This window comes from Lactuca sativa, chromosome 4 (genome assembly GCF_002870075.4).
Source record: "Lactuca sativa cultivar Salinas chromosome 4, Lsat_Salinas_v11, whole genome shotgun sequence".
NCBI classification, from domain to species: domain Eukaryota; kingdom Viridiplantae; phylum Streptophyta; class Magnoliopsida; order Asterales; family Asteraceae; genus Lactuca; species Lactuca sativa.
In genome coordinates, this window is record NC_056626.2 from 109721045 (window position 1) to 109733677 (window position 12633).

Genomic DNA, 12633 nt, shown 5'->3' on the forward strand with positions numbered 1-12633 from the left:
ACATAACTTGAAACATCAAAAGGAGGAACTGTCATTGGTTCAACTTGCTAGTCACATTCGTATTGAAGAATCTCTTCGTGCGCAGGAAAGTAACAAATCTAAAAAACCCAAAGGAACAGTTGAACCTTGACAGCCCTCAGTTCATATGGTTGAAAACAAACCAAGGAACTAGAACCACAAAGGACATGGAAAACATAAGCATAAATTTAATATTATTAACCAATTTATATTCATTATAGAGAGAAAATGAAAAGTCATAGGAGTTAAAATGGCCGTGGTGCTTGAAAATATGCCTCTTTTATAAGTATACTAGGTAAATGCCTGTGCGTTGTGCAGAAACACCTGTATAATTGAAGTCTTTATAAATATATGTTTTTTTTTTAAATATAACAATAACGTTGTTGTTGTTAAATTTGATATAATAATTTGTACACTAAATTGATATAATATATTGATTATTTTGAATTATATGATAATATATACATCTATTATAACTACATAATTTCAATTATTTGAATGACTGTACCCGCGAGTTACACATGAATAAAATTAAGTATAATATATGGTTTAATGTTATTTATAGTTTTTGTTATTGTTAATTAATTTTTAAAATTTATTTGCTTAATGTTTTAATTTCTATCATTATAATTATTTAAAATATCAAACATTGTTTTTTTTTTTATTTTAAAGGTAACAATATAATCATTTATGTAGAGTTATTTTTAACTATTGTTATTGTAAGTTATTATAAGCTACTTATTTAAAAACTTTTAACGATTATAAAAATAACTTTAGTAAATATTTTATTTAAATTGAGATTACAGTTTAGTTTTTGCATTTATTGCTACATTGATCACTTCTAACTATTTACAAAATATTCTTTGGTTTTTTAAGTGGAACTGAAATTTATATTTAAGTTGACACTGTAATGTTATATTTAAATTAACAATTTAAGTATTTTGTCAAAATTGTTCAAAAGTTGTAGCTTTAAACTGATAATTGTTTTACATACAGCAACATTTTAAATCTAATAAATTAACTATAATATGTTAAAAGTTAAAGACATAAATTTATAAGTAGAAGTAAGATATTATTTTAAAATTAAAATTTAGTTTATTTATGATTACACTTTAGGTTTGATATTTATTTAACCTTATTAACCAACTTATAATCATTATTAGAAAGACACTACAATTTATCACTTTTAACTATTTATAAAATACTTTTTGGGTTGTTTAAGTTAAACTAAAGTTTATATTTAAGTTGACTCTATAATGTTATATTTAAATTAATAATTTAAGTATTTTATACAAATTGTTCCAAAATTGTATCTTTAAAATGATAATGGTTTACATCCAACAATATATTAAGTAGTATAAAAAAATACCACCACTTTGATGATTTTATAGACCGTTTTAAGTTGTGTAAATTATATATAAAACATATGCTCATTTGTATATAAAACAAATAACAATTAGTATGGAAAAATATTACAAATGTTAATAACATAAAAATACTACAATGTCTACTATAACATTTACATCAAACAAAATTTATTAAACACTTATAAATCATTCAAAATGAATATTTAGAAATCAACATATATTTGATATATATAATTTTTTTATACATGTGAGAGCTTAATGCATTAAGCTCTTATTGAGAAAAGAAGGTTCTAAGCGTACGCTGTGCGTACCTCAGCATACGCCACACGTACAAGGTCCACCTCCCGACTCCAGCCAATGCTCGAGTATGCCCAACGTAGGAGCTAAGTATGCCAAACGTACTCGGCTGAGTAGACCAAGATGACCGTTTGACCCGTTGACTTTGACTTTGACCAAGTTTTACTTAAGGGTATTTTGGGTATTTTGAGCTATAGTTAAGCCTTGGTCTCTATATGTTGAATAGGTGACCTATAGAGCCGATATTTGAAGTTTCTGTATTGTTCAACTATTCTTCAGACTGTGAGGTGAGTTTCCTCACTGTTCTTGGGGGTCGAATGCACCAATGTCGGCCCCTTTGGTTATGTATCCTGGTATCTAGGATGTTGCTATAGAGTATAAATCTGCAGATCTGCCTACTAGTCTATTAACTGGTTATATGATCATCTATTATTGGATATATGTTATTTGTTATGTGCATATTGACATAGTATGGTGGGCTTGAGACTGTACTACTTTGTGTAGTAAGTCAACAAATCGGGGTATTCCAACCATAAGGTTGTGGGCCAGGGCATTCCAACCAGAAGGTTGTAGGCCGGGGGTAATCCAACTCAGAGGGTGTGGACCCGTTATGTATTGGGCATTCCAACCGTAAGGTTGTGGGCCAGGGGTAATCTAACTCGGAGGTTGTGAACCCGTTATCTATTTGATTATATGTTCTTGTGGTGGTACTTTGGGGGAACTCACTAAGCTTTGGCTTATAGTTTTAGTTTGTGGTTTCAGGTACTCCCGAGCATTGTGGGAAGGCGAAGGTGTGATTGTACACAACTTCCAGTTTTTATGTCTTCGGGTCTTGGGAAAACTCTGAGTCGAAATAATGCGTTTGAAACAATGAATCTTTTTGTAAACAATATTAATTCATGGTTGGTTTTTAAAATTTTAAAATTATTGTGATTTTTTGGAGTGTTATGTTATGACATAAGTATACAATCAACAATTCTAATTGAAATAAAACAAACGAAATTCAAATATATCTAAAATATAAGAATCAATATACAGAAAAACATACTTGTATTAAGATTACACAGGAGATATAATCAGGAAATTGCACAGATTGAGGCCTGCAATGCAGTGTCCTAAGACAGAAATTTCCCTGGTGGGGATCTGTCAAGAGGATACAACAATCAATCCAAGAAGTGATCTTGAATCTGACAAAATTCCTATGTTCCCTTCATCTTTTGGAAGAACAAAATTGAAAGAGAATTTTGTGGTGTGAAAATGATTTCTGTAGCCCCTCACAGATGAATGAAACATGTATTTATAGGTATTAGTTATGACAGTTGGAAACTGTCAAAACCGAAAATAACTGTCAAAACCTGTCATTCAGTAATTACAAACTTAATAAAATTAAAGAATAAAAATTAATTTCATAATTAAAAATTATTTAATTAATCAGGAAGACCCCAAGAGCCCCAAGGCCCAAGGCCCATCTTTTGACCATTAAATATTATCTTGATATTAGCCCATTTTGAGTCCAATTAGGCTAATCCAACACCACAACCCAAGCCCAATATGCTTAACCCATTACTTGACCCATTTAATTAAATGAGTGGGACTAGACATATAAGGTGGGAGAAGGTTTTCTCTTCCACCAATGTGGGATAAGTCCCACACTGTAATTTTGTAGTCAAAGTTCCAACAATACCCCACATTTTCTATTCAAACTCCAAGAATACCCCACATTTGAATAGAAAATAAGTGAACTTTGGTATTCAAATAAGGGAAGTAAGATATGACATGCATCTGAATAGGTGTTGTAAAACTTGAACCTTTCATAGTGAGTACTACTTGGATCTACTTTGTGGGTAGTGAACTAGAGTCTTGAACTAACCACTTTTTATAGTAGAATAAAAAAAAACAAGAAGTATCACACATATCATATCTAAGCATAGATCATTTCTTACCGTTGTGTTCATTTCGGTCATGAACGATCCTTTCTTCATGAGACTTTTAGAGAGCTTTATCCATATCAGCTCCCAAAGATGTGACCTCACATCCATCTCACATAGGTAATGCTAATCTGGAACAATCCGTACTTATTCCACTATAAAAGCTATCAGCATTATTAAGAATAAAGAATTCATCCCTATAACATCAACGGAAATACACAAAATAAATATCATAGGAGTGAGCATACCTTTGTGTTAGTGCTTCTTTGAGTCTTCCCCAACTAGTTGTCCTATTGAACCTAGACCATGGGATCTCCAATGTTGCTAGGTTAGGTTTCCGCCAGGTGGTGACTCATTGTGTTGGCTTTAAGCCCATTCCCCTCGATGTGAAGAGAACTTGCTCTCTACTAAGACCTTTTGTCAAGGGATCAACTATATTTTCCTTTGACTTTATGTAACTAATGGAAATGATTCCATTCTTCAGCAAGTCTCTTATTGTAATATGTCTGCACCTAATGTGTCTCGACTTGCCATTGTATATCTGACTTTGTGCTCTAGTAAGAGCAGCCATACTATCACAATGTATGCCAATGGTAGTAACAGGTTGAGGCCACAGAGGAATACCTTCTAGGAAGCTTTTAAGCCATTCAGCTTCTTCAACAGCTTTGTCTAAAGCAACAAAATCTGCTTCCATTGTAGAACGAGTATTCACAGTTTGCTTAGATGATTTCCAAGAGATAGCAGCTCCACCAAGAGTGAACACATATCCACTTGTGGATTTTGCCTCCGAAGTATTGGAAATCCAATTTGCATCACAATACCCTTCAAGAACAGGAGGATATCTCGTGTAATGCAATCCATAATTCATTGTATGCTTTAAATATCTAAGCACTCTCACTAATGCATACCAATGATCTTTCCCAGGATTGTGGGAGTAGCGACTCAATCTACTTACACTATAAGCCAAGTCAGGTCGAGTACAATTCATAATATACATTAAGCTACCAAGAACTTGAGTATATTCTAACTGAGCTACACTGTCACCTTTATTCTTCTTAATGACTTGAAGGATCAAAAGGGGTGACTACCGGCTTGTCATCATAGTGTCCAAACTTCTTAAGTACACTTTCAATATAATGAGACTGAGTAAGAGTATAACCATCTGATCTTCTTTGAACTCTTACACCAAGGATCACATCTACTACTCCCAAGTCCTTCATGGAGAAGGAGGAGTGTAGCATTTTCTTGGTTTGATTGATCACTCCAAATTAGTACCCATTATAAGCATATCATCCACATACAAGCATATGATGACACAAGCATTCTTGTATTGTTTGACATAAAAACATTTGTCACATTCATTAATTCTAAATCCATTAAAGAGTAATGTGTTGTCAAACTTCTCATGCCATTGCTTTGGAGCCTGTTTTAGTCCATAAAGTGATCTAACTAACTTACAGAGACTTTGTTTTCTTGACCTTCAACCACAAACCCTTCAGGTTGATTCATATATATCTCTTCATCTAGTTCACCATATAAGAAGGCAGTTTTCACATCCATTTGGTGTATTTCCTAATTGTGAATGGCTGCAATTGCTACTAATGTGCGAATTGATGTAATTATTGTAACAGGTGAATAGGTGTCAAAGAAGTCTTGACCCTCTTTTTGACGATACCCTTTAGCTACTAAACGAGCTTTGTACTTCTCAATGGTACCATCAGGTCTAAACTTCTTCTTGAATATCCATTTGTGCCCAATTGGTTTTTGCCCAGGTGGCAAATCTACCAATTTCCAAGTGTTATTTTGCACAATGGAGTCAATCTCACTTTTGATTGCCTCTTTCCAGTAAGGAGCTTCAGAGGAGTCCATAGCTTCCTTATAAGTTTGTGGTTCTTTATTTACTACATAGGTCATGTAATCAGGTCCAAAATCTTTGGCTATTTTGCCCCGTTTGCTTCTTCTAGGTTCTAAGTTCTCTTCTTGAACCTTTGAAGAATTCTCTTCATTTGATTGTAAACTTTTGTCTGGAATGGTATCATTCAGTCCATCATCTAGAGGTCTTTTCCTAGAGCAGGTAACCTCTTTCCCTTTATCCTTAAACAGAAAAATATTTTCAAAGAATTCAGCCTCTGCTGATTCCATGATGGTTTGGTTATGGATCTCATCAACATGTGATTTATACACAAGAAACCTATAGGCTGCACTATTCATGGCAGGGCCAAGATAGATGCAGTCTATGGTTTTTAGTCCAAGTTTAGTCCTCTTTGGAAGAGGTACTTGTACCTTAGCTAGGCAACCCCACACTTTCATCCTTTTGTAAGAGGGTAATCTCCCTTTCCACATATGATACGGTGATTTGTCACTCTTTTTATGAGGAATTCTATTAAGTATTGAGTTTGCTGCAAGACATGCTTCTCCCCACAAATTATGGGGTGCTCCCAAAGTTATTAACATTGAATTTATCATGTTTTTCAATGTTCTATTCTTCCTTTCAACAACTCCATTTTGTTGTGGAGTGTATGGAGCAGTTGTTTGATGTATAATACCATTTAAAGAACAAAATTCAGAAAAGTCTTTGGATTCATATTCTCCTCCTTGATCAGACCTTATAATTTTGATCTTTTTATCAAGTTGATTTTCAACTTCAGCCTTGTAGTTCTTAAAAGAATTCAAGGCTTCATCCTTGGTATTTAACAAATAAATATAACAATACTTGCTGCAATCATCAATAAAGGAAATATAATATTTTTTTCCTCCTCTTGTAGGTGTTGTTCTAAAGTCACATAAATCAGAGTGGATTAAGCCAAGTATTTCATTAGATTTTTCAACTGATTTATGAGGATGCTGTGAAAATTTTGATTCTACACAAACCTCACATTTTATGTTTTTATCTAATGAACATTTTGGTAACATGCCAAGTTTTTCCATTCTTTGAATAGAGAGAAAATTGACATGTCCCAATCGAGAATGCCACAAAAATGAAGGATCATGCATATACATAGAAGAGGGGCTAGTAGTGCCCATTATTGCATTAACATTAACATTGGTTACATCATTGTTTGGTGTTTCAACACCATAGTACAAAGGTAATACACTAACTTTGAAGAGACCCTCACTAAGGTATCCCTTTCTAACATACACCCCACCCTTGGTGAGAACAAACTTATCAGACTCAAATACAAGTTTGAAACCTTTGTTACTAAGAATAGGACCATAAATCAAATTCTTAGTAATTTCACGAAGATGCAAGACATCACTTAAAACAAGTTCTTTTTCAGAAGTCAGTTGTAGCTTCACTTTTCCCTTTCCTTCAACTTTTGCAGTAGAGCCATTCCCCATAAACATTGGTTCATAATCTGAGACTTTCTGGTATGTGGAAAACATGGTACGGGAGTTGCAAATGTGCCTTGTGGCTCCAATATCAATCCACCAATCCACACAATTGCTAACCATGTTGGTTTGAATCACAGCAACAAATTGATTTGGTGATTCAACCATGTTGGCTTGACCAGAATTTCCTCCACCAGAATTACCACCATTGTTTCCATTGTTCCCTCCATTGTTCCCTCCATTATTTCCTCCATTGTTTCCTCCTTGACCCCTCCTGAATCTGCAATCTTTGGCCTTGTGTCCAATTTTGCCACAAACATAGCATGGACCAGAATTCTTCTTGAAATTCTTCTTGTTAGGGCCATGATTTTTGCCATCTTTGGAAGAGTTTTTGTAGCCTTGCTTCCCTTTCTTGTTGTTGTGCTTTGTCCTTGAAGTACTTGCTTCTCCAATGAAGTTTGCACTTGGTTCCAAGGAATTTGCATCTGCCTTCTCATTCAATCTGTTATCTTCTTCCACATGAATTCTCAACACAAGTTGCTCAAAACTAGTGTCATCAGTTAAGTGCTTAAGATATAATTTGAAATTCTTCCAAGAAGGAGGAAGTTTTTCAATGATTGAACCAACAAGAAAGTTAGAGTTTATACCCATACCTTCAACTTCAAGATCATGTGCAATGACTTGAATTTGCTCCACTTGTTTGAGGACAGATTTGGTATCCACCATCTTGAAATTCATGAACTTTCCAATCACGAATTTCTTGGAACATGCCACTTCTGTTTTGTATTTCTTTTCCAGTGATTCCCATATCTCTCTTGCAGTAGTCATGGTAGAGTAGATATCATAGAGAGAATCATCCAAGGCATTCAGAATATAATTTTTGCAATTATATTCATTTGTGTTCCAAGTTTCCACAGCCCTTTGATGTTCTGCCCTAATAGGCTTCACTGGGTGGTGTTGTTCCTTCTGCAGTGGTTATACCAATAGGAGGAGAGGGAGAATCATCAGTGAGAACATTGGAAACATGAAGAGTTGTTAGATAAAACAACATCTTCTGTTGCCATCTCCGAAAATCTGAGCCTTTGAATTTCTCAGGCTTTTCCACATGTGTTTTGATGATGGATTGTTGATCCATTCTTCCACTTTTTGATTTCTGTCTTAGATTGTTATGACATAAGTATACAATCAACAATTCTAATTGAAATAAAACAAACGAAATTCAAATATATCTAAAATATAAGAATCAATATACAGAAAAACATACTTGTATTAAGATTACACAGGAGATATAATCAGGAAATTGCACAGATTGAGGCCTGCAATGCAGTGTCCTAAGACAAAAATTTCCCTGGTGGGGATCTGTCAAGAGGATACAACAATCAATCCAAGAAGTGATCTTGAATCTGACGAAATTCCTATGTTCCCTTCATCTTTTGGAAGAACGAATTTGAAAGAGAATTTTGTGGTGTGAAAATGATTTCTGTAACCCCTCACAGATGAATGAAACAGGTATTTATAGGTATTAGTTATGACAGTTGGAAACTGTCAAAACCTGTCATTCAGTAATTACGAATTTAATAAAATTAAAGAATTCGTAATTAAAAATTATTTAATTAATCAGGAAGACCCCAAGAGCCCCAAGGCCCAAGGCCCATCTTTTGACCATTAAATATTATCTTGATATTAGCCCATTTTGAGTCCAATTAGGCTAATCCAACACCACAACCCAAGCCCAATATGCTTAACCCACTACTTGACCCATTTAATTAAATGAGTGGGACTAGACATATAAGGTGGGAGAAGGTTTTCTCTTCCACCAATATGGGATAAGTCCCACATTGTAATTTTGTAGTCAAAGTTCCAACATGTTACACCCCCGACAATACTTTTTTGTCCGTTCTAAGCTGACATGATGTAGGGGCGTCCTATTGGCGGATCGTGCTCCACTAGTGGTTGCTCGTTATTGGTGCATAACTACCAGGGGCGCCGTGCCGAGAGCTACACATGTCACTCTGGGAGACGTCTGGTACTATTTTGTCTTGCTGTAGACCGGAGCTTCTCGTTCTATGCCTGGCCTTGGGGCTAGATTGTCGAGGCATAAGTTCAAGGTCGTGAAGACGAGGGTTCGGGTCTAGCACTTGTCGAGCAGCGACCATTGACTAGGTCGTCCTTAGGTGACGATTTCGTTATCTTTGATGTATTCTTAGTAGGATACGTCAACAGGCCCCCAATTCAACCTGAAACCTTTCTCATTAGGTTCCTATGTTTAAAACAATAACTACATTGCCCCTCTTTGCAATATTCTGGCTTTGAAGTCCCCGATTCTTATTTTGGTTCCTCATAGTTCCAACTATCATCGATTTGACCTTCAGGTAATTATAATTTCATTTCATACTCCCCATACTTAGTCCTGAAATATAAAATTAACTATTAAAATTCAATGATCCGAATTTATAACCTGACACTTTAATTTTATAACCCATAATTATAATTGTTAAATTAAATGGAAATTAAGGTGTTACAGTTTCAAATAAATACCGATTCATATTTTTTATTTAAATATTTTTTAGCTATTAAAAAAAATCTTTAACTATTTTTTAATTTTATTTGACATTTTGATTTATGTTTTGGATTTAACATCATATTTAAATTAATAAATTAAATATATTATATTGGTAATTTAAAAAGTTTATAATTAATATGATAGTATTTAATAACATATTTAAATTAATAAATAAGTAAATTCAATATATAAGATGGAAAATTGAAAGGTTAGAGAGTTTCAAATGTATAAAGAAAAACATTTCTTCTATACTATACTATAATATACTATAGGGGAAATGGCTTAATAGGGTAATGTAATTTTAATTTTGTACACATTTGGTTACTGATGTTTATTTGTCCACATTTGACCATTTAACTTATTTTGATTGTAGACATTCAATCCTTATAATCGACCAATCCAAGTTAAGTTGGAAAAAATGACTTAATAATGTAATATAATTCTTAGTTTGTACACATTTAGTCCTTAAAGTTTTTTGTTGCAAAATAAGTCCTTGTTTTTTTTGTACACATTCAATATCCATTATAACCGGTTTATTCAGATTTTTTTCACGACATCTTACGTGAGACAATCATTAATGAGGTGTTCTCGTACATGTCATGTATGCGATCACTTCATTAATGATTGTTATACATTGTTCAATTTGACATGTTCTTCATGAACCTATTGCAACAATTTGCACATTTTACTTGGTTTCTTCAATAACGGAAAAAAAAACAAAAACCCATTTGTTGAAAAAATGGTCAAATCTGACATACCAAGGTATTAGGGAAGACTCTAATTTTTTTTTTCCAGTGTTCTTTTTTCTTGGAAGTGCAAATTCGAATTGAGAGGAAACAGTCACAAATAATCTTGTTGTTTAATGTGGAGATAGATGAAACCGAAGCCGAAGACATCTTCTGCTTGGAGAAAATTAGGGTACCAACATTATTTGACCGATTCGTAAATTAGGCTATTGATATAAGTAAGTGACAGATAATGTATAAGAACACTTCATTAATGATCGTCCTATTTAGGATGTCTTGAGCAAGGCCTGAAGAAACCAGTCATAAAGATCGAATGTGTACAAAAACAACAAAGACTCATTTTGCAACAAAAAAAAACATTAATGACTAAATATGTACAAACTGAGAACTATTTTATCCTATTAAGTCATTTTTCCCGACTTAATTTGGATTAGTCGGTTATAAGAACTGAATGTATACAGAAAAACAAGTTAGATGGTCAAATATGAAAAAAAAGCATCATTGATTATATATGTACAAAATAAAAACTATATTACTATATTAAGTTATTTTTCCTAATGTTTTAAAAACCGTTCTTTTTGTTGAACCGATCTAATGACCGATTTTCATAACTTTTATGTATAGTCTACTTTCACACATACATACATAGACCTGACAATTTCAGACACGAAGACACGAATCTGTGAGAGACACGACACGAATACACGACACAAATACATCTTAAAAATTGAGATACATATTATTTCTCATCGTGTAATCGTATCATGTAAAATACATGACTGTCACGTTTTCATAGCACGAATACACGAATTGCTAGGTTCACACACACACACACACACACACACACATATATATATATATATATATATATATATATATATATATATATATATATATATATATATATCACCAAAAATTTGACATCCACAAACATAAAACTCTATCAATTTGCTTTGGAGATAAGTTGTTATTAAGGGTAGTAAAATACAACTATCCAAATCCAATAAACCGATTCAAATGGTTTTTCTTACTGGTTCTATCACATCGGTTCAATACAATTTTTGAAGAAACCGTTCGGTTCAACCCGGCTTAAAAATTGACATAAAACCAATCATTGTTGAACCATTTTCGTGTCCGGTTTTCAGTTCGAGAGGTTTGATCGGTTTTTTAAAATGCTGATTTTTCTTATAATATATGGTATAGTATGATTTGTGGGAAGAATAGAGTGTGACCGTGTAACACATTTTCATTGGGACCACTAAATACATAAAATATACTAATTGACAGAAAGGAAATTGGTTGCCGCATAAGATGTGTTGAATAACAGAGCAGCCTTCCTCTCTTCCATATATAACGCATTCATACTTACCACATCTCTCTCCAGTCTCCACCGTTTATTCTTTCTTTTTCTCTCTAATTTTTTTTTTTTTCACTAAGAACCATTCTGATCACCAGATCCACGGAGATCATATTCTGACATTTTGTTTCAGTTGCATAAACATCAGCATGAAGAAATCAGGATTCTTTGCAGCTTCCATGGCTGCCGCTTCTGCTACTACCGCCATATCAGGTTCCAGTTTCAAAAATCAAACTTCTCACGAGGTAAGCAAATCCAAAATTCGTCATATAATGGAATCAATTTCACGTTTCTGTTATTTAACTCGTTTGTACTTCGATTTGCAAAGTGGGTGATTGATAGAAGTTTCTGTTTTTGATTCATGTTCAGGATCATCGAGGATCGAGCAAACACAGTGAAGATTCTTCTGAGAAAACGGATTGTTGCGTGGAGAAATTCGCACCGAGGTTTGATGGATTGAGGTTTATCGAAACTCTGGTAACTGCTCATCGATAATAAACGTATGAGATCTTCCATTTTTTTTCATGTTCTTGCGTGATTTAAACGCTGTGAAGCTGATCGCCATGAGGCCCAAGGCTATTTTGGTATTATTATTATTATTGTATTATTAACATAACAGATTAATTAAAAGTTAAATATCAATTTATTATGGTTCATAAATTCTGATGTAGAATATGCATCTGCAATTTCTTGTGGCTTTCGTTGTTAATTTCATAAAAGTAATCTGTTCACATGTCTACGTCTAGTTTTCGAAATCGTTTAACACAACACAACCAATAATTATGCCAGCAAAGCACGCGAACTGTTCAATTTTTGTTGTACCTCACAAACTTACAGTTGTACTTTCGATAAGTCACGGGCGAGTTTTGCGTGATTATTGAGATACACTTTTTTTTTGGTTATTTCAAAAGACATTGGATGAAAATCAAACGCTTGTCTAATCATTAATCAGCAATTCATATTTTAGAAAACATTGGGGCCAATCTTTTTTTAATATTTTTTGAAAAAATGCAAATATATATATATA

The 12633-nt window shown here is 33.5% G+C and overlaps 2 protein-coding genes across 2 annotated transcripts in view; both read left to right on the plus strand.

Annotated features, from left to right (window-relative positions):
- LOC111899652 (uncharacterized) overlaps positions 1-130 on the plus strand; it is a 657-nt gene extending 527 nt beyond the window's left edge. Inside the window, exon 1 of the mRNA XM_023895505.1 lies at positions 1-130. This exon is cut by the window's left edge and continues 527 nt beyond it. Within this exon, the coding sequence (XP_023751273.1) occupies positions 1-130 (130 nt within the window).
- An 11427-nt stretch (positions 131-11557) lies between these two features.
- On the plus strand, positions 11558-12266 carry LOC111899637 (uncharacterized). Its single transcript, XM_023895485.2, has 2 exons — positions 11558-11851; positions 11976-12266. The coding sequence occupies exons 1-2, from the start codon at positions 11756-11758 to the stop codon at positions 12099-12101; spliced, it is 222 nt and encodes a 73-aa protein (XP_023751253.1). The 5' UTR covers positions 11558-11755; the 3' UTR covers positions 12102-12266.
- Positions 12267-12633: the final 367 nt, after the last annotated feature.

Coding starts and splice junctions, on each gene's coding strand:
- LOC111899637 (XM_023895485.2), top strand. CDS start 11,756: ATGAAGAAATCAGGATTCTTTGCAGCTTCCATGGCTGCCGCTTCTGCT. Junction 11,852..11,975: donor AAAATCAAACTTCTCACGAG/GTAAGCAAATCC, acceptor ATTCATGTTCAG/GATCATCGAGGATCGAGCAA.